The 23,183-nt window shown below is 40.5% G+C and overlaps 2 protein-coding genes across 2 annotated transcripts; both read left to right on the top strand.

The window, feature by feature from the left end:
* Positions 1-1,107: 1,107 nt before the first annotated feature.
* On the top strand, positions 1,108-17,869 carry pcdhb (protocadherin b). The gene is given in 5 exon segments (XM_032527693.1): positions 1,108-3,367; positions 3,369-3,456; positions 3,458-3,545; positions 3,548-3,645; positions 17,817-17,869. Coding segments are annotated over 5 exon segments (2,394 nt in total). The 5' UTR covers positions 1,108-1,271; the 3' UTR covers positions 17,841-17,869.
* Positions 14,994-21,997, top strand: LOC116696613 (protocadherin alpha-C2). The gene is given in 4 exon segments (XM_032527692.1): positions 14,994-15,707; positions 15,710-16,390; positions 16,393-17,816; positions 20,353-21,997. Coding segments are annotated over 4 exon segments (2,427 nt in total). The 5' UTR covers positions 14,994-15,418; the 3' UTR covers positions 20,386-21,997.
* Positions 21,998-23,183: the final 1,186 nt, after the last annotated feature.

The following is a 23,183-nucleotide window of genomic DNA, read 5'->3' as shown; positions in this document are numbered from 1 at the left end:
TTTATAGTGGAATTGTGTACCACAACTCCAGTGTCTGCCAGGTCTTTCTGGATGGATCGTGGGTTTTGACTTGCTTTTCTCACAATCTTGCGAGCTGTTCTGTTTGATATTTTTCTTGGTCTTCCAGATCTTGCTTTAACTTCCACTATTCCTGATGACTGCCATTTCTCAATTACATTCCAAACAGAGGATATTGGCATCTGAAAACGCGTTGCCATCTTCTTATAGCCTTCTCCTGCTTTGTGAGCGTCAACTATTTTCAGTTTCAGTTTTCTAGAAAACTGCTTAGAAGAACCCATGGTGCTGATTGTTGGGGCAAGGTCAGATGAGTCTGGGCATTTAAAACCTTAAGATCGACATCACTTGGTCTTTCCAGAAGATGATTGAGAACAATCCATGACACTGTCAGATCTCAGCTTTCCAAAGGGGGCGGTGCATGCTATAAACTCTGCAGGATGCCCAAACTTTTGCAGACAATATTTTTTTTTGTTTTCTGTTATTTTGAAAGTGTAATTTTTTTTATTTATTTATTTTATTTATCCTTTATTTAACCAGGTAATACCCATTGAGATTAAAAATCTCTTTTGCAAGGGAGACCTGGCCAAGATAGGCATCAAAATTACATCACATCATTACATACGTACAAAGACACACACATGAAAACCAAATATGCACTTACAATGAAATCTTAAATAATGGAAATAAAATCTAACTTTTTGTGACATATCATACAAAAGTCTAATCTCTCATTTGATGCCTTTTGGAGATTTTTCCATCTTTTCTTGGCTTCTTTATTTACATTAATACAAATGTTTACCTGGGGTCCCCAAACTTTCGAGCCCCACTGTATTATGCAATCCATGGTAAAATACAGTGCCGTTTTAGTATACCTTCAAACAGAACCTGCTATTGTTTGTAAGAAAGTACAGGGGTAGCCCTTCCACAAATCCTGCTACATGTCACAGTCCTGTTAGAGCATATTTTGGCCAATTCTTGGCCAACAAAGCTGATTTTAACAGCCAAGTTACGTACAGTCTCTGTCACATGGTGTCACTGTTGACCACTAAAGCATAATGCATCTCCCATCTGGTAGCCATGACACACCCATTGCAAAGGGTTTAGGACACTGCTTTCCGCAAGATGTGCTTTATATGCTTGAATTAACAACACGACCCTACGGCATATCCTAAGATGTTTTTTTTCTGATTTCAAAAACCAACAAAAACAACACGTTTTTAGAATCTGGAGTATTGTTACCTGTAGACGAAATTATGAATTTTTGGGCCACTGTTTTTGTCTTGTATGCAGTATGGCCCCGCGCTTTGTCTGTGACACGGTACACTATAGAGGAGGAGATGGAAAGGGGCTCTGTTGTAGCTAATCTTGCTGCGGATTTGGGACTTGAGCCTGGAGGTTTGGCACAACGAGAGGTAAAACTTGACATTTTCCATAACAAAAAATATCTAGATGTCAATAAAAAGACAGGAGAGTTGTATATTGTGGAAAAAATGGACAGGGAATATCTTTGTCCGACAAAAACCACCTCCTGTTTTCTGAAGCTTGATGTTATAATAGAAAGTCCCTTACGTATCTTCAACATTGAACTTGGAATAACGGACATAAATGATAACGCTCCACATTTTCGACGAGACAGAGTGGAGCTCGACGTTTCAGAATCGGCAACACCAGGAGAGAGATTCTCCCTTCCTAATGGAGTGGATCCAGATGTTGGGATGAATACAATTAAAACATACAGACTTAGTGTAAGTGAACATTTCAACATCGAAATTCAGACAGGCAGTGATGGAACTCAATATGTAGATTTGGTGTTGACTAAGTCTTTAGACAGAGAGGAGAAAGCTGTTCACAATTTAGTACTGACTGCTGTGGACGGCGGGGTCCCTGTGCGCTCCGGCACAGCTAATATTGATGTTAGAGTACAAGATACAAACGATAATCCTCCTCGGTTTGACAAGCAGACTTACACAATTAATATGACAGAAAATTCCCCGATGGGGACCTTGGTGATGAAGCTTAACGCTACAGATCTCGACGAGGGTCCAAATTCAGAGATAGTGTACTCATTTACCCTGTACACGTCCGAAAAAACACAAGACGTATTTGCATTGAATCCTAACACAGGGGAGATAACTGTGAAGGGTACTGTTGATTATGAAGACATGAAATTGTATGAGATGCACATTGAGGCCAGAGACAAAGGGACGCATCCCTTGCTGGGGCAGTGTAAAGTAGTCGTCCATGTGGAGGATATGAATGACAATTATCCGGAAATTACCATAGAGTCGGTGAAAAATACAGTGGAAGAGAACATCCCAGTTGGAAGTGTCATTGCTCTAGTAGGCATAAGTGACAGAGACACTGGAGATAATGGTAACGTAAGCCTATCCATAAATAAGCCTATGCCCTTTATTCTAAACAAATCATCAGATAGACCCTTGCATTACAAGCTTATAGTGTCTGAACCCTTGGACCGTGAATCAGTACCTGAATATGAAATCACACTGATTGTTTCAGATGCCGGCACGCAGTCTTTATCTGATAACGAAACAATCACTGTGCATCTATTAGATGTCAATGACAACGCGCCAAAGTTCCCTCAGTCCTTTTATACTATACGTGTAATGGAGAATAACGCACCTGGGGCCTTGCTCAGTTCCCTCACTGCGTTTGACCCTGACCTCCATGAAAACCAGTATCTAGTTTATTTCATCCTAGAGAAGGAGATAGCCAACACCTCCATGTCCATGCTGTTCTCCATCAATCCAGAGAACGGTAATCTTTACGCACTAAAAACCTTTGACTATGAGATCGAGAAGGAGTTTCTTTTCCACATCGAGGCCAGAGACTCTGGCTCTCCTCCACTCAGCAGTAACGTGACGGTCCACATCATCATTGTGGACCAGAACGACAACGCTCCTGTTATTGTTTCTCCGTGGCGCGCGCACGGCTCGGTGGTGGAGGAAAAGATCCCCAGATCCACCGATAAAGGCTCTCTGGTTGCCAAGGTGATAGCCTTAGACACCGACTCGGTGCACAACTCTCGGATTACCTACCAGTTCCTCCAGGTGACTGACGCCACCTTGTTCAGTCTGGACCAGTACAACGGAGAGATCCGGACTATGAGGATGTTCAGCTACAGAGACCCGCGCCACCAGCGGCTGGTTGTTGTTGCCAAGGACAACGGGGAGCCTGCTCTCTCTGCTACAGTCACCATCAAGCTGTCCACAGTGGAGACTGTCGTTAAGGCCCACTCTGACATGACTGAGGTGCCTCTGGAATATGACATCTTTTCAGACCTAAACCTGTATCTGGTCATCGGTCTGGGCTCGGGTCGTTCCTCGCTGATACACCATATTGGTCACCATCGTGCTCAAGTGTCAGAAACCCAAGCCCAGCAAAGCGGCTCCTCCCTGCAGGAACAGTGTATCAGTGAGGGAACTCCACCATCGCAGATTCCACTCTGGTCTCCAACGATGCCTACTGGTACAGTCTGTTCCTAGCAGAGACCCGGAAAGGAAAGCTGGTGGTAGACAGCCGTGCCAAAGGGCCAGATACATCGTGTCCAGTTTACCAAGAGGCACAGGACTGACAGACACTAGTGACTCAGCAGCTTCCACTCTGCAGGTAAATGCCAATGTTCACATGTTTCTATTTATATGTATTAATTAAGTGACGTTTTATTTCACATTTTAAATTTCAGGAGTACAAATCTTAACCGTCTGATGATCTTTTCAGTAATATAAGCCAAATTAAATTAAAATCAGATAAAATTATGAAATGCATTTTATGTGCTCACATTAGTCACAAATAAAGGTGTGCGTTTCACTGAAAGAAGTCACATGAGTGCCATGCGTGAATCGCCGTCGCAGGGCAGATCTTGAAACAACAGACGATCCGTGGGCTGAAACTCCATCCAGAAACGCCGCTTTCCTTTTTAGCGCAGAAAAATCCTCCGGATAAAATTGCGAGAATATGTTTTGGATTAAGGGATTTACAGCTAAATTCAATTTTACTGGAAACCTAAATTATATCGTTTAAATTGCCGTGAACCAACACATAGCAACGAGGTCTTTGTAACAATGCAGTCTTGCAAAAGGTACGTGCTGTTAGGTCTTCTTATTCTTTTGTCTTTCGTTAACAATATTTCGACATCTGCGACTCATTATTCAATACCAGAGGAGATGAAAGAAGGATCAGTGGTCGCTAACCTCGCTACCGATCTCAGCCTGGATGTTAAAACACTGAATCAGAGGAAGATGCGTCTTGACATCATTGCAAATAAGAAATATCTGGATGTGAACAAAGAGACTGGTGAACTGTATGTTGTTGAGAAGATTGACAGGGAAAATATTTGTCCTGCAAAGTCATCAGCATCTTGCTATCTCAGACTGGAGGTAACACTAGAAAACCCAGTACGAATATTTAATATGGAAGTAGAGATTTTGGATATGAACGACAACGCCCCACAGTTTCGAAGAGACGCCATACATTTAGATATATCTGAAGCAACGCCGAAAGGTGAGAGATTCTCTTTGAGCAACGCTGTTGATCCGGATGTTGGAAGCAATTCAGTGAAAACATATCATCTGAGTGAAAGTGAACATTTTACTATTGAAGTTCAGACTGGCAGAGAGGGGTCAAAGATGGCAGATTTGATCTTGAAAAAGGCTTTAGATCGGGAGCAGCAGGCTGTTCATAATTTAATACTGACAGCTGTAGATGGAGGCACACCTGCTCGATCTGGCACTGCCAGTGTATTGTTCGTGTTTTGGACACAAATGACAATGCACCTACTTTTGACAAAGTCAGTTTGACTGTAGAAATTATGGAAAATTCTCCCATTGGAAGCCTCGTTGTTCATCTCAATGCAACAGACTTAGATGAGGGGTCAAATTCTGATATTACCTACTCATATAGTTTATATACTTCAGAGAAAACGCAAGAAACATTTAATTTGAATCCTTCCACTGGTGAAATTACTGTCAAGGGATTGTTAAATTATGAGGATTTCAGGATTTATGATATGGAAGTTATAGCTACTGATAAAGGAGCCAATAGTTTATCAGGACAATGTACTGTAAAGATTATGGTTGAAGACATGAACGACAACCATCCAGAATTATCTATTAAATCATTTCGGAGTCCAGTCAATGAAAACATAGAGTTAGACACAGTGATAGCAGTAGTTAGTGTCAGTGATAAAGACTCAGGTGATAATGGAGTGGTTGATCTCCATATTCCAGATAACATGCCTTTCAAACTGAGGGAGTCCTCTGATAACTATTATGAATTAGTGGTGTCAGAGCCATTAGACCGTGAGAAGGTTCCAGAATATGACATCACGTTCACCGTGACAGACAGAGGTTCTCCTCCTTTATCTGATAATGAAACTATGACGTTAGAGCTGCTGGATGTGAATGACAATGTCCCACAGTTCCCTCAGTCATTTTATACTATACGTGTAATGGAGAATAACGCACCTGGGGCCTTGCTCAGTTCCCTCACTGCGTTTGACCCTGACCTCCATGAAAACCAGTATCTAGTTTATTTCATCCTAGAGAAGGAGATAGCCAACACCTCCATGTCCATGCTGTTCTCCATCAATCCAGAGAACGGTAATCTTTACGCACTAAAAACCTTTGACTATGAGATCGAGAAGGAGTTTCTTTTCCACATCGAGGCCAGAGACTCTGGCTCTCCTCCACTCAGCAGTAACGTGACGGTCCACATCATCATTGTGGACCAGAACGACAACGCTCCTGTTATTGTTTCTCCGTGGCGCGCGCACGGCTCGGTGGTGGAGGAAAAGATCCAGATCCACCGAGAAAGGCTCTGGTTGCCAAGGGATAGCCTTAGACACCGACTCGGGCCAACTCTCGGATACCTACCATTTCCTCCAGGTGACTGAGCCACCTTGTTCAGTCTGGACCAGTACAACGGAGAGATCCGGACTATGAGGATGTTCAGCTACAGAGACCCGCGCCACCAGCGACTGGTTGTTGTTGCCAAGGACAACGGGGAGCCTGCTCTCTCTGCTACAGTCACCATCAAGCTGTCCACAGTGGAGACTGTCGTTAAGGCCCACTCTGACATGACTGAGGTGCCTCTGGAATATGACATCTTTTCAGACCTAAACCTGTATCTGGTCATCGGTCTGGGCTCGGTGTCGTTCCTCCTGCTGATCACCATATTGGTCACCATCGTGCTCAAGTGTCAGAAACCCAAGCCCAGCAAAGCGGCTCCTCCCTGCAGGAACAGTGTGATCAGTGAGAGGAACTCCACCATCGCAGATTCCACTCTGGTCTCCAACGATGCCTACTGGTACAGTCTGTTCCTAGCAGAGACCCGGAAAGGAAAGCTGGTGGTTAGACAGCCTGTGCCAAAGGGCTCCAGATACATCGTGTCCAGTTTACCAAGAGGCACAGGACTGACAGACACTAGTGACTCAGCAGCTTCTACCCTGCAGGTGAGAGTCGTTTGTTGATCCAACACCTGTACAGCTTTTATAAACCATTTGTTTTAGTAATAGACACTCTTTTAATACCAGTTCAGGAATAAGTAATTTGCAAACACTTTTAGTAGATTTTCTTAGGACAATTGAATATCAATTTAAGACATACTTGCGTATATTCTCCTTTTACAACTGATATTAACGTTCTCATTTTAATAGTAAAATTGATCTGCTGATTTAATGTATATAGTAATAGAAACCGTATTGTATAAATATATTATCTCAGAGAGAACCCCCCAGATGTGTTTTGCCTCAACATTTAAAAGTTACAATTTCTTATTGTTGATCTTTACAAGTTTGTGCCCAGGGGTTGCACCAGGGAATGAAAGATTAAATGCAACAAGCCAACAAAAAACGCAAAATTATCTTAGACCGAAGAGCATACATGGATTCTAAACGTGTTAAATCGACAAACAACTAACTTAAGACAAAACAAAAAAGTTTAAAAAAGAAAAAAAAGAAAACTCTAACTGACCTTAATCCATGTCAGCAGCACCGGACGATTAAAATAACTTCCCCGGGGTTAAAGATATGTTATGATTTTGAGGTTGACTTGTGGTACACAAACAGTAATATAAATGTTTGTAACAAATGCCGATGAGCGGTACACCTTCCTGCACGCAGCGTCGCTGTCCCATGCTCTTGTGACATCACGGTCGCCTTGGCAGTCATAATTTAGAGAAAGGAAGGGAGGAAACGGCGAATGGACAGTCCTGTGGCTGAGTGAATTTGGATCTGAAGGATCTCACAGTGTCTCTACCGGATTGCTTTTAGGAATTTGACTAAAGCTTCAAGTTGTCCTAATGTTGTGCGGGATCATTTGGACTACGTTGAAGAAACACACAGATCTGGGGTAACAATGGAAGGCTTGGTCTGTTCTGAATATTGGAAAAGGTATGTGTCGCACAATTATTCTTTGTTGCCACCTTAAATTCCACCGTTGGCTGTATCACACTATTCTGTTCCCGAGGAACTCGAAGAAGACTCTGTCGTCGCAAATCTAGCTGGGGATTTGGGACTAGATGTGAAACATTAGTCGAACGGAAAATGCGATAGAGATTATTGCCAATCGGAAATATCTGGACGTGAACAAAGAAACAGGGGAGCTTTACATTGTTGAACGAATTGACAGAGAGTCCTTATGTTCCGCCAAGACATCCTGTTATCTGAAAATGGAAGCAATAATAGAAAACCCCAAACGAATATTTTATATTGAATTAGAGATAATGGACATAAATGACAACGCACCTCATTTTCGAAGAGACACAATAGATTTAGACATTTCAGAGGCTACGCAGGCTGGTGAGCGCTTTTCAGTGAGTAATGCAGTTGACCCAGACGTTGGTTCAAACTCTGTGAAAACATACAATTTGAGCGAAAGTGATTATTTCACAATAGAAATTCAGACTGGAAGAGATGGATCCAAATTTGCTGATTTAATCCTGAAAAAGACATTGGACCGAGAGCAGCAGGCTGTTCATTATTTAATACTTACAGCTGTAGATGGCGGTACGCCATCTCGTTCTGGTACTGCCAGCATTAATGTTCATGTTTTAGACACAAATGACAACGCCCCTACATTTAAAGAAGAGAGCTACCAAATCACTGTAATGGAAAATTCTCCGATCGGAAGTCTTGTTGTTCATCTCAATGCGACAGACTTAGATAAAGGGTCAAATTCAGATTTGAATTACTCTACGTTTATATACTTCAGATGAAAACGCAAGAAACTTTAATTTGAATCCTTCCACTGGTGAAATTCAGTGAAGGGATGTTAAATTATGGGATTCAGGATGTACGATATGGAAGTTTAGCTAATGATAAAGGAGCAATAGTTATCAGGACAATGTACTCTAAAGGTTTGGTTGAAGACATGAACGACAACCATCCAGAATTATCATTAAATCATTTCGGAGTCCAGTCAATGAAAACATAGAGTTGACACAGTGATAGCAGTAGTTAGTGTCAGTGATAAGACTCAGGTGATAATGGATGGTTGATCTCCATATTCCAGATAACATGCCTTCACACTGAGGGAGTCCTGATAACTATTATGAATTAGTGGTGTCAGAGCATTAGACCGTGGAGAAGGTTCCAGAATAGACATACGTTCACCGTGACAGACAGAGGTTCTCCTCCTTATCTGATAATGAAACTATGAAGTTAGAGCTGCTGGATGTGAATGACAATGTCCACAGTTCCCTCATCATTTTATACTATACGTGTAATGGAGAATAACGCACCTGGGGCCTTGTCAGTTCCCTCACTGCGTTTGACCCTGACCTCCATGAAAACCAGTATCTAGTTTATTTCATCCTAGAGAAGGAGATAGCCCAACACCTCCATGTCCATGCTGTTCTCCATCAATCAGAGAACGGTAATCTTACTCACTAAAAACCTTGACTATGAGACGAGAAGGAGTTTTCTTTTCACTCGAGGCCAGAGACTCTGGCTCTCTCCACTCAGCAGAACGTGACGGTCCAATCATCATTGTGGACCAGAACGAAACGTCCTGTTATTGTTTCTCCGTGGCGCGCGCACGGCTCGGTGGTGGAGGAAAAGATCCCCAGATCCACCGATAAAGGCTCTCTGGTTGCCAAGGTGATAGCCTTAGACACCGACTCGGTGCACAACTCCGGATTACCTACCAGTTTCTCCAGGTGGACTGACGCCACCCTTGTCAGTCTGGACAGTAAACGGAGAGATCCGGACTATGAGGGATGTTCAGCTACAGAGACCCGCGCCACCAGCGACTGGTTGTTGTGCCAAGGACAACGGGGGCCTGCTCTCTCTTGCTACAGTCACACCATCAAGCTGTCCACAGTGGGACGTCGTTAAGGCCACTCTGACAGGATGAGGGCTCTGAATATGACATCTTTTCAGACCTAAACCTGTATTGGTCATCGGTCTGGGCTCGGTGTCGTTCCTCCTGCTGATCACCATATTGGTCACCATCGTGCTCAAGTGTCAGAAACCCAAGCCCAGCAAAGCGGCCCTCCTCCTGCAGGAACAGTGGTGATCAGTGAGAGGAACTCCACCATCGCAGATTCCACTCTGGTCTCAACGATGCCTAACTGGTACAGTCTGTTCCTAGCAGAGACCCGGAAAAGGAAAGCTGGTGGTTAGACAGCCTGTGCCAAAGGGCTCCAGATACATCGTGTCCAGTTTACACAGAGCAAGGACGACAGCATAGTGACTCAGCAGCTTCCACTGCAGGTAAATAACCCTATGTTACTGTTTCATCATCATGTATCAAGTTAAGTGAAATTTTTTCACTTTAGACATGTAAGAGCAATCTTAACAGTTGATAATTGTTTTCAGTAATATCGGCAAAAATGAAATTTTAAATCCACATAAAATGTATACAATGCATTTTTATTTGCTTCACGTTAGTCACAAAATATAAAGGTGGTGCTGTTTTCGAAATGAAAGAAAGGCACATGAGTGCCATGACAGTGAATCGCCGTCATCAGGGCAGATCTTGAAACAACCGGACAGATTCGTGGTGCAGAAACTCCACTCCAGAAACGCAGCTTTCCTTTTTAGCGCAGAAAAATCCTCCGGAATAACATTGCGAGAATATTTGGGAGGGGGATTTAAACCCCAAAAATTCTTTTCGGAAAAAAATTTTTTTTTTAAAAATTGGTTTTGCAACACAAGCAACGAGGCCTTAAACAATGGCACAAAATCGGTTTTTAGGTCTTTATTTTTTGTCTTTGGGAAAAATTTTTTTTACATTGGGTTTTCCCAAGGAATGAAGAAGGTCTTCGCTAATGTAAAAATATGGATGTTAAACGAAAGAGGAAATGGGGTCTTGTAGAAAATAAGAAATTCGATAACAAAGAACGGGATTTTATTTGGAAAGTTTGACGGGGAAAATTTTGCCCCAAAGCTCCGGTGCTTATAATAAAATAAAAAATCCATAAATTTTTAAATTAAAGTGAAGGTATAACGAAAACGCCCCCATTTTCAAAGACCCAATTTTGAATTCTAAACAACCCCAAAGGGAGAGATTCTTTTAAAAGTGGACCCCGGATGTTGGAACAATTCGGAAAATTCATCTAGAAATGAAATTTTTTTTAAAAATTCAGACGGCGAGGGGGGCAATTTTCCCCGATTGTTTTTGGAAAAAGGTTTGTGGAGCAGAGGTTTTCAAATTAATACGACGTGAGTGGAGGACACCCCCGGTTTGGCATGGTTTTTTGTCTGTTGAACGAAAACCCTCTTTAAAAAAATTTAAGGTAAAAAGGGGAAAACTCCATGGAAGTGTTTTTTCCCTAACCCAAATTTGATAGGGGAAAAATTTTGATTTTTCATATAGTTTATACTCAGAGAAAACCAAAAAATTTAATTGAACCCCCAAAGGGTGAAATTAAGAAAAGGTTTGTAAAATTTGAGGATTTAGATGAAAGGGAAATTATGCTATGAAAAGGGGCCCAAATATTTTGGACAGTACTTAAAAAGGGTAAAAGAAGAAGAAAACCAACCAAATTATAAACATTTCAAATCAATAAAAAAAATAAGTTAGACACTATGCAGTAGTAGTGTAGGAAAAAGACTCGGTGAAATGGAGGGGTTTTGATTCCATATTCCAGTAAATCCTTTAAACTGAGGGCGTCCCCTTTATAAAATTTTGAATAGTTTTGTCAACATTGACCGTGGAAGGGGTTCAGAATATGCACACGTTCACCGGCAGAAGAGGGGTTTTCCTTTTTTATAAAAAATTGAGTTAGGGTGGATGGAATGACAACCCCCCTTCCCTCGTAAATTTTTTTATAATGTAATGGGTAACGCCTGGGGCCCTTTTCCCCTTTTCCTCGGACCCCGACCCCGAAAAATATTATTTTTCCTCCAGAAGGGTGCCCCCCTCCATTCCGCGGGTTTTTCAACCAAAAACGGGCTTAATAAAAAATTTCTTATCGGAAAGGGGGGTTTTTTTTCCCCTCAGCCCGAACTTGGTCCCCTCCTGCAGAACGGACGGTCCCTATTTTGGCCCGGGCAGTCGTATTTTTTCCCGGGGGGCCCCCGGGGGGAAAGCCCCGTCCCAAAACCCTGGGGCCAAAGGGGAACCTAAAACCTCGGGAAAAAGAACCCACCTTCTCGGTAAACCCCCGTTTACTGGAAGTACACAAGACCGGCAGGGGTTAGTTCGGGCCCCCCGGCCCCCCGCCTGTTTTTCCAAGGGGCAACGGGGGAGCCCTTCCCCGTAAGCCCCCCTTAAATCCCGGGATTTTGGGGTTAAGGCCCCCTTGCTCTGGGTCCTCGGAAAAAATTTTCACCAAACGTTCGGGTTTTTCCCCCGGGGTTCCCCCCTGCAAGGTAATGTGTCAGTTAGAAACCCAACCAGCAAAGGGGTTTCCCCCTGCAGGAAAAGTGGAAGGGGGGAAAAATGGGGTTCCCCTTGGCCAAAGTCCACGGTACATTGTTCCAGGAAAACCCCAAGGAAGCGGTTAGCACGGGCCCAAACCCCCGGAAACGGGGCCCGTTTCCCCATGACCCCATTGGGGGTTTTTTACCCTAGGGAAAAATTTTTTTAAAAATTTTAACTTTTGTTTTAAATAAACCCCAAAAAAAAACCCTCACCTTTTTATCAGCTTTTTTTTTTTATTCCCAAAAAATTTTGGGTTCCCTAAAAAAAAAGTACAAAGGGAAAAAGTAATTGCCTACCAATTCCCCGGGGGTTTTCCCAAACCCAAACCCCCAAAAAAAAATCTTTTTTCCCTTCTCCTTTTTTGGGGTTTTGCTAAAATTTAAAAAAAGGGGGAAAAAATTTTTTTTCAAAAAAAAAACTTTTAAAAAAAAACCCGGTCCTTTGGATATTTTTTGGTTTTTTTTAGAAAACCCCCGTGCTAAAAAACGGGGGAAAAAAGGATCCTTCCTACCTCCCTTTTCAAATTCCCACTTTTAAAAAAAAAAGTTTTAATTTCTAAAAAAAAAAAATTCCCAAAAAAAAATTTTCCCCCCCGGGTTTTGAATCAGACAAAAATTTTAAAAAAATTTTCGTTTTTAAACGGAAAAACCTTCCCAGTTTATTAAAAAGATTTTAATTTTTTTTTTAAAAAAACCCAAAATCAAAAGACCATTGTGGTTTTTTTGAAAACAAATTTAGATTCTCGTTCAAGGTTTTTTGGAAGGGGTTCAGTACATTCTCCCGGAGAAATTTCTTAAAAGGGTTTTTTTTTTTTGGGTTTTCTTTTTCCCCTTAACGAGAGGGTTTAACCACGTTTGGCACAACCTGCCGATTGGGCATGACCGGTTTTGTTCGGGGGGACTTTTTATTCCTTCTTTTGCACAATAGTTAAAACCATTTGGAAAAAAATGGAGGGCCTTCGTTTTAATTTTTAAAATTGATGGGTAAACTGAAACCCCAAAAAGAAAAACGTAATTTTTAGGCAATAAAAAATAAACCCTTCAAAAAAACAGGAGGGGTTTTTTTGAAAAAATAGAGGTTTTTTGGGTTGGAAAAACTCATTTTTTTAAGACAATTTAAAAAACAAAGTTTAAAAGGGGGAAACACGATTTTTTAAAAAAAAACCTCAGTTTGAGGGGGGGGCCCCCCGGACATTGCAGTTGGGGGAATTTTTGAATAATCGAACCCATGTTTGGAAGAAATTTTTAAAAATTTAAAAGGTAAATTTTCCGAAAAGGGGGAAAGGGGGGAAAAATTTTCTGACGATTTCTTTAATAAAGGAAACTTTTAATTAATTTTAAAGGTGGAAGGTAGTCCCCCCACAAACCATATTTTTCGGGGAGGAACGAAACCCCCCCCAAAAAAATTTTCTGAAATGGGAAAAATCCCCATAATTTTTAGAGAAACTAACCCCCATTTTGTTTTAAACCGAAATTTTTTTAAAAAAATTTTTTATTAAAAAAGGAAGAAAGTTTTTTTAATCCAGAAAAAGGAAAAGGGGGGAAAAAAAATGAAAATTTAGTTTTTTAAAAAAGGATTGTGGAAAAAGGGGAATCCCTTTTGGGGAAAGCTCGGTGGGGAAGAAAAAACCCCAGAAAAAACCCCAAAAAAAATTTCCCAAAAAAGAAAATGAACCCATGGCACAATTTAGTTAGGACAAGCCCAGGTGATAAGGGTTTGTCTCCCCCCAGTAAAAGTTTAAAAATAGGGAGCCCCTTTAAAACAAGGGGAAAAGGGGGTGGGCCCAAACGGAAAGGTTCCGTACATCACCAAAAAAAAAGGTTTTCCCCTTTTTTGTAAGAAAAATGGAGAGTGTGGTGTGAATGACTTCCCCCGTTCCCTCATTTTTTTGGAAATGGGTCGACCGGGTTCCAGTTTCCCACGGTTTTGCCCTGACCCCCATAAAACCCCTTTTTAAACCCCCGGAAAGTGGCCCCCCCCCAATTTTTTCCCCCTCCAGAGCGGAACTTTTCCAAAAAAGCGAAGAAAGGGTTTTTTTTGGGCCAGCTTGGCTTCCCCCCATACAAACGTCGGTACAAACCCCGGGACCAAAAACCCAATGGTTATTTTTTGTGGCCCCATTGGGGGGGGAAAAAGATCCCAGATACCAAAAACCCGGGTTAAAGGGGGCCAGCCCATCGGTGGAAAATTTTTTCCTTTCGTTTTTTTGGGCCAAAACAGGCTAGTAAAAAGGGGGGCCGGAAAGGGATGTTTCCCCGGGAAGGCCCCCCAACGGGTTTTTTAAAAAACGGGGGGGCCCCCTTTTTCCCCCATTTTGCCCCAGGGAACTTCGTTGGATTTACTGACTGGGTCTCGGAAAATCATTTAAAAAAAACCCTTCTGTCATTTGGGGGGGTTTTTGTTTCCCTTTGGGCCCCAAATTGGCCTTTTTAATTCAAAACCCCCCGGCAAACGGGCCCCCCTGAGGAAGTGTATCATAGGGAAAAACCACAATTCCCCCGTTCCCCAAAAACCACGGGGTTTTTTTACAAGGGCCCCAAAAAAATGGGGGTTTCGTTCCAAACCCAAAAATTTTTTCCAAAGGCACAAACTGACCAAATATAACAGTTTACCTGAAAAATATTTTAAAGTGTTAACCAGTTAATTTTGTTAAACCCCTGAAAAAACCAACAGACTTTCCCCGGTTTTAAAATTTTTTCCCTATTTATTTTTTAAGTTAGTGAAAAAGACATGCAATAAGGGAAAAAAATTTTGCCACGAAAATTTTTTAATCTTCTTGCTAAACTCTCAAAAAGTTTTCCCTTAAACTTCCTCAATTTTTAGATTTGTATCTTAGCCTAGATATTTTTGCATAAACACTGGGAGGAGAAATAAGGCTAGACGTGTGACACCCGGACAACCAACCTGTCGATGATACACACACGGTCACTTTGGATTCATCATGTTTGGCATTGTTTTACGCACAGACCCGTGCGTAAAAGTGGCAGAACATGAAGCAAAAAATGATACTCTGATACATATGCATACTTTTACCAACACTGTCAACACTTTTGACAAAATTTTAAAACAACACGTGTATTAAGTTATGCTAACAAAAAACGGAATGTGAAATTACATTAAAAGTTTTTAGAAGATTACCACCCACCCAGGGAATACAAAAATAGAAATCAGAAACGAAACTTTATCAAAAGACTCATTGTCAGTTTGTTAAACTGTGATAAAAACCTACTCACACTGTTTTAGTTCAAAACAAGATTTAAGATTTGTTTTAAAAACTTGCAAAGGCTCACATAAGACTAATTTCGTCGCTGCTCTCCACGAAAATACACTCACTGATGATGTCATCGTTCTCACGATAGTTTATTGGAGGAGGGTCAGTCCGACATTGCATTACACGGACGCCACGCTCTGTCTCAGCGTAAAGAAGCGTTTCATTTTTTGAGATCCTCGTCTCGTTTGTTCTTTCAACGAGAGGACGGTTTATCCACGTTTCAGGCTATCACGACATCTGCACGATGGCGCATCAGATCCGAGTGTTGTTCAGGAGCGGGTACGTTTCCGTATTTCTCTGTCTTTCTGCCATCCTGAACATAGTATCTACCGTCAACCATTATTCTGTTCCCGAAGAAATGGAGGAAGGCTCTGTCGTTGCTAATTTAGCAACTGATTTGGGAATAGATGTGAAGACGCTAAAGGGAAGGAAAATGCGCGTAGACGTTGTAGGCAATAAGAAATACATCGATATCAACAAAGACACAGGAGAGCTGTTTATCTTTGAAAGGATAGACAGAGAGTTGTTATGCCCTTGAAGACGTGCTTTCTGAAATTAGACGCTACAATTGAAAATCCAATACGAATGTTTAATATCGAGGTGGAAATCACGGATATTAACGACAACGCTCCTCATTTTCGACGGGGGACGATGCACCTGGACATCTCTGAATCAAGCCCCGTTGGAGAGAGATTCTCATTGAATAATGCTGCAGATCCAGATGTTGGAACGAATTCTGTGAAAAATTACTATCTGAGCACAAGTGAACATTTCTCCATTGAAATTCAGACTGGGCGAGATGGGACAAAGTTTGCTGACTTGATTCTGAAAAAAGCTTTAGATAGAGAGCAGCAGGCTGTTCATAATCTAATACTCACTGCTGTGGACGGTGGAGTGCCCACGCGCACAGGTACAGCCAGCATCATTGTTCGCGTGCTTGATGTGAACGACAACACCCCTTCATTTGACAAAGACATATATATCGTAGATGTAATGGAAAACTCCCCGATAGGCAGTCTAGTAGTAAAACTAAACGCCACTGATTTAGATGAAGGCTCAAATTCCGACATTGTTTATTCATATAGTTTATATACATCAGAGAGAACGCAACAGATGTTTAACTTGAATCCAGAAAATGGTGAAATCAGAGTGAAAGAGATGATAAATTATGAAGATTTAAAGCTTTATGAAATGGAGGTTATTGCTAGTGATAAGGGCCTAACTCCCTTTCTGGACAGTGTAAACTGACAATACAGGTGACAGATATGAATGACAACCACCCAGAAATATCCATCAAATCATTTCAAAGTCCAATAAAAGAAAATGAACCGATAGACACAGTGATAGCAGTAGTTAGTGTCAGCGATAAAGACTCAGGTGATAATGGAGTGGTTGATCTCCATATTCCAGATAACATGCCTTTCAAACTGAGGGAGTCCTCTGATAACTATTATGAATTAGTGGTGTCAGAGCCATTAGACCGTGAGAAGGTTCCAGAATATGACATCACGTTCACCGTGACAGACAGAGGTTCTCCTCCTTTATCTGATAATGAAACTATGACGTTAGAGCTGCTGGATGTGAATGACAATGTCCCACAGTTCCCTCAGTCATTTTATACTATACGTGTAATGGAGAATAACGCACCTGGGGCCTTGCTCAGTTCCCTCACTGCGTTTGACCCTGACCTCCATGAAAACCAGTATCTAGTTTATTTCATCCTAGAGAAGGAGATAGCCAACACCTCCATGTCCATGCTGTTCTCCATCAATCCAGAGAACGGTAATCTTTACGCACTAAAAACCTTTGACTATGAGATCGAGAAGGAGTTTCTTTTCCACATCGAGGCCAGAGACTCTGGCTCTCCTCCACTCAGCAGTAACGTGACGGTCCACATCCTCATTGTGGACCAGAACGACAACGCTCCTGTTATTGTTTCTCCGTGGCGCGCGCACGGCTCGGTGGTGGAGGAAAAGATCCCCAGATCCACCGATAAAGGCTCTCTGGTTGCCAAGGTGATAGCCTTAGACACCGACTCGGTGCACAACTCTCGGATTACCTACCAGTTCCTCCAGGTGACTGACGCCACCTTGTTCAGTCTGGACCAGTACAACGGAGAGATCCGGACTATGAGGATGTTCAGCTACAGAGACCCGCGCCACCAGCGGCTGGTTGTTGTTGCCAAGGACAACGGGGAGCCTGCTCTCTCTGCTACAGTCACCATCAAGCTGTCCACAGTGGAGACTGTCGTTAAGGCCCACTCTGACATGACTGAGGTGCCTCTGGAATATGACATCTTTTCAGACCTAAACCTGTATCTGGTCATCGGTCTGGGCTCGGTGTCGTTCCTCCTGCTGATCACCATATTGGTCACCATCGTGCTCAAGTGTCAGAAACCCAAGCCCAGCAAAGCGGCTCCTCCCTGCAGGAACAGTGTGATCAGTGAGAGGAACTCCACCATCGCAGATTCCACTCTGGTCTCCAACGATGCCTACTGGTACAGTCTGTTCCTAGCAGAGACCCGGAAAGGAAAGCTGGTGGTTAGACAGCCTGTGCCAAAGGGCTCCAGATACATCGTGTCCAGTTTACCAAGAGGCACAGGACTGACAGACACTAGTGACTCAGCAGCTTCCACTCTGCAGGTACAGATGACATACTTTAAATAAACCCTCATTCCTAGGTTTACTTTTGTGAAAAATATCTCGCTTCCATGAGGATCTCAATTTCAAATTCAACAATGAATGACTGCATTTCGTGTGTTAGGCCAGTGAGCAAAACAACAACAAAATCACTAAATCAGTATAAAAGCTTTGATGCACAGTATAATCATGTATAATTTGTTGTTGTACCCCTGATTTTATCTGTGTAAGGATACTCTGTGGCTTAAATTTCCGTGTGTATTTGAGACTTCTTTACCCATTGAATTGCAGTCAAATACCGTTTAACTCAGTCTTTGCTCAATCTCCTTGTATAATTGCAAAAATTTACTGTAAAACATGTAAATTATTCAACAGGTAGGCTACTTACTAATAATAAACATAAAAGATTCCCAATACAAATTTTACATTATACCAGGATAGACACCAAACCTTTGTTAAAGATGTTTAAACATCCATCACAAGAAGTAGAAATAATATACTACATTTATCATTCAATTAGATAGCAAAACAAATGGTTACATGCGGTCACACTTCGGCTTCATAACATATCCTGCAGCTGTTAATTTTACAGTGCAGCATTTGCTCAAAAAGGCTTTTCAACTGTATCTGCTTCACAATAATTTCTGTGTGACTTTGGTTTGTGACGATGCGTCAGTGAAATGTATTCACAACAAATAAAACCACAGTCAAGTCTAAAGAAGGACATAAATGTTATATACAAAGAGCTAGCTTAACACTATTACTATTTTTCAAACAGTGAAAGTCTGTGAGTAAGGATTCTTTGATCTAATAATCTGGTTACTGTCATGCATGACCCGCTATTTGTCTTCAAATACTGTATATGTAATGAAAGTGCTGAATCCTATGTAATAATATTTAAAGTGCCTTTTTTCCAGTGTCAGTGTCATTTAATTTTTCAATGTGATCTATCTATCTATCTATCTATCTATCTATCTATCTATCTAGCTGATGGTAAGTATTCTGCTATAAGAACAATCAATGATACAGCTAAATGTAAAACTGTTCACTTTAATAGAACAGAGTGTAACAAGCCACAATATCTGTTATAAAGGGTCACAAACCAAACCATGCATAGTCTGTGGTATTTCTTAAAGCTAACATGTCATTCATTGTGCGTCGGCACCACCTCTTTGGTCATTGGATACATACAAAAATTATTTTTTGTGCTTGCAATGACCTGATCATTAAATTGCTTGTTTTGTTTTTCTCCCCACTCTAAAGTACCCTAAATGAGGAAAGTCCACTCTGCAGCTGGAGGTATGCAGGAGTCTCACGCCAGATGCCCTTTTATGAATGATGTTACAGAACATAGTGTTTGAATGTTTTTTTTAGTGTTTGTTTTGTTTTCAGTGGATGTTTTTTTAAACTTTTTATAGTTTTTAGTTTATCTTGAAGATGGAGATTTTTTTAATTGCAAATGGTCACTCAGTTGACATCACATGCAACTGGTTTAATCTCCCATGTTAACTGTGCATGCCAACATTTTGGTATCCGTTATTCATTTTACAGCCTCATCACTAAATCCCACTAACGTTTGTATATGCAATCTAACTACCAAAATAATTAACACTACTTCTATCAGTACTTCAGAATCACGTCCCTTCTCAAAGTTTTTTATACAGTTTGACAGAGCCTAAAAATATGATCATTATTGACCTCAGGGGACAAAGACATAATTATATTACTGTATACTGAGTTTGACACTCACCGTGGTCAGTTTTGCAGCCGTTTAGGTCCAAAATAGTTTAGGTCCAAATAACTTAGTATTGAAAAAATATTCCTGTCCTACTCATCAATTTTGGTAAAACAAAGTGAGGGTCAAGTATAGCCAGTCCCTGCACACACCTGCATCCTTGGCTCATAGAGCATTACTTATAAACACAAAAGGATAACATCAACATGCTGCTCTGCCTAAAGGTCATTGATCACAGATCTAAAAACTCTTTTACTTCACCTTTTTACTTCAACTAACAAATGTTGGCATTTGCTGACTTAGCTTTTTTCACTTTTTAATTAACTTTAATTGAATCACTATGTTCTCAAAAGGATCCTGTGCATGTGAAGATTCATTTGTGTTCATCCCCTGCTGACCCACCTCTAATAGATTATAAGTATATCCTAATTTTGAATGTTTATATGTGGAATTGAACTGTGCTGTTGTTGTATGATGACAATGAATGACACATTGAATTTCTGCTGTCTGCTGTCGTGTGAATTGTGACCTAATTCTTTGTGCAGGAGAGGCGCAAAGTGAAACCAGTCAGCCAGTTACCTAGCAACCACTCCCTTCACATAATTTCGGAGCATGGTATTCATTGATAGACCCACACCTCACCACTACATGTTCAAGGATCTGCCCAACCCGTCCACCCACTCTGTCTTCTGCCTGAAGCCCCTGTCTGAATGACAGATATGTCAGTTTGGACAGTCACAAGGCTGTCCGTACTGTGGTTCATTTCTAGATGTACTGTATATAATTCTCTTCTCTCATTTGCAGGGTTCCACCAGCAGCAGCAGCGGTTCGACATAACACATCTCCAGCTGCGTACTGGATTGACCCTGAAAGCAGAGCTTCACAGAGGAACGGAAAAACCACCTACCCATATCCCCCACCCCCCACATCCATCCTGTTCAGTCGGATCTGTGTTTCCTCACAATGTGTAGTTGTCAAGCTAAAACAACTAGTGGACCATTGTGGCTAATTATGAACACAACCCTCCCCCTCTCTTTCTTTAAGCACATGACAAGCCAATCAACAATGCCTCTATGTCCATTCAATATGCATGATATGGGTGCATGGCTGTAACCACACTACAAGACTTTCATACAAAAAAGTTCAAGAGGAGACACTCGCAAAGACAAAGGCTGTACGAAAAATTGCACCTGCGGATTTTTAAAGAAGCATCAACAAGGACTATTAAGAGTGGACATGGACATGTTCAAATGCCTTTAAGAGACTGTTTTCTCTCTCTAAAAATGAACATGTTGGATATTACATTTGTAACCTCTGTGCTTTGTCTTGCTCCATTACAGCATTAATGTATAACAACTTAACTAAGAAGTAACACAGCACAATTAACTAAATGTCAAAAAAGCACCTAACTAGAATTTAAAAGTATGTAAACAAAAGGGAATCAGTATTTATAAGTGTGGTAGCTTTTAGTCATTTTATGTTTTGTACTTGACTTTGTGCTTTAAATGTGAGTTAGGCTTAAAAATATGAATGAGTGTGCTGAGAGATTAAGTTAAGGAAACCAGTATATTAAATAGATGAGAGTGAGGCCTTCAGCCATTATGTATCTGCCTTTCAGTTGTTTCTGCATGGGATAATCAAATTACTTTAATAGCTTTAGATATTTTATAATATTGAGAAATCCATTTGCTGTAGTTATACCTTACTGTTTTATTTTTTAAAAAATTTGGAAGATTCAGTTTTAATGACCACAATGAAGAAGTACAACAGTATCACTTGTTTCTATGGATTCAGAAAGTTAGGTGTACTCTCAGCTTCAATATAAATTAACAATGTGCTTGAATACAATGCCCACGTGGACATTACTGGAGAATAGGAGTCTAGGGGATTAATCATAGTGAACAAAGTGAGTTCTTGAGAATGGTTGGATGACTATCTCTTTATGACTACTGTTTCACTTTTTTTAACTTTCACAAACTATGGCTGTTCCTTAATTCCAATGTCTTCTGAGATTGTGTTACAAGTTAAAAATTCACGTTCATCATGACTTAATGTTTACTTTACAATAGTGAAATCCTGAATACTGCTCATGTGTATTACTGACTACTGTATGTATATGCATATATAACATAAATAGTAATATAGGTATGACTGACATATATACATCTGAATCTATAAATATGATTTTCTTTTTCAATACCAATAGTGAACTTTGTATGTGCCAACTATGTGCAACACTAAAATACATCATGTTGTCACACAACTCTTTAGCACAGTTCAGATTGCATTACTTGTATAAAGTTGTAATGTTTTACAGGCAAACATATACAATAAGTGCTTTTTGTGGTTCAGTGGTACTTTTATGGTGCAACATGTAGTAACTTGTGTAATGTGAGTTTATTGTATGCTACGGTTTGGTCGTTTTTGATTTATTAAATACACAACAAAATAGAACAGCAAACTAAATGGTGAACTTCTAAATCTCTTGAGTTTTGCATTAAAAAGCATAACAATTCTTTGGGTCTGCTCCATTATTGAAATGGAAGTTTTGTTTTAGTTTATAAAGCAGATTTAATAAATCTACACTAAAACACTAGAATGTTAGTATTGACACCCTGCTGTATATTATCAAAGATCAAGTCAACTACTTTTGTGATGACACTGTTAGTAAGTTAAAGATCTACTTTACTTAATGATAATGCCACATAGTGATTCAATTAAGGGACAGCTGTACTGCAAGCTTGCATTATCAACTCATTAAGAAGACTTACTGTAATTCTGGCGCATTACACACAACAACTTTTCTGATAAGTACAACTAAGGGTTCCCACCAGATTTAAAGGAACCTTTTTTTCTTATTTAAGGTTTGTGAGAAATGAATAATAAAGACAAACAGGAAAGTATGAAATACAGTGTAGTGATGATACAGAATTGTACCAAAAGTACATGAATTACTGGTCTATGCCATCTCATTACTATGGATTCAAAGTGCAGTATGATAATGACAAAGCATCTGCAAGGTAACTCATAACTTAATATCAAATTCTGCATAATTAGACTGTTATTATCTTCACTTTCTATAAATATATTAGTAAAATAATCAATTCTCACCAAACCACACTTAGGCTGAAAATTCTGTATGTGCTTTTGTTGAAGAAGAACACTGTCCTCCCAAAAAATAATAACTAGTAATTCACATAAATATTGTGCTTTGTATGCATGTTGTTTAACATCAAACGAACCCTTGACTTTTCTAAAAAAAAGTTACCTGATACACGATAATGTAATACAGATTCTAATATGTTTTCATTTCTCTGATTCACTTTCAGGCATGTAAGGAAGTGATGATTAGAAGACTGTCACCTCAAAAGCCTTAAACTATTAAAAAGAGCTCATGCCACTGTCTTTAGCAAAACATGTTTTGCCTGTTCGTCCTTGTTTATGTGCAGCAGAACACATCCTTTGAACATTTAAGGACTGTTTGTATCCTATAAAAAGTCCAGCTTTTCGGTTTAAAATGCTAATACAGGAGGCAATACTCTCTTTCCATAGCTTCACTTTTGGTAAAAGGAATTACGTATTCATATATTACTTATTCTTATTTTATATCCATCAATATCCATTTTTCAACCAAT

The sequence above is a fragment of the Etheostoma spectabile genome, chromosome 10 (assembly GCF_008692095.1).
Source record: "Etheostoma spectabile isolate EspeVRDwgs_2016 chromosome 10, UIUC_Espe_1.0, whole genome shotgun sequence".
NCBI classification, from domain to species: Eukaryota; Metazoa; Chordata; class Actinopteri; order Perciformes; family Percidae; genus Etheostoma; species Etheostoma spectabile.
Note: the sequence above shows the minus strand (reverse complement) of the source record. Positions and strands in the feature narration are given on the sequence as shown.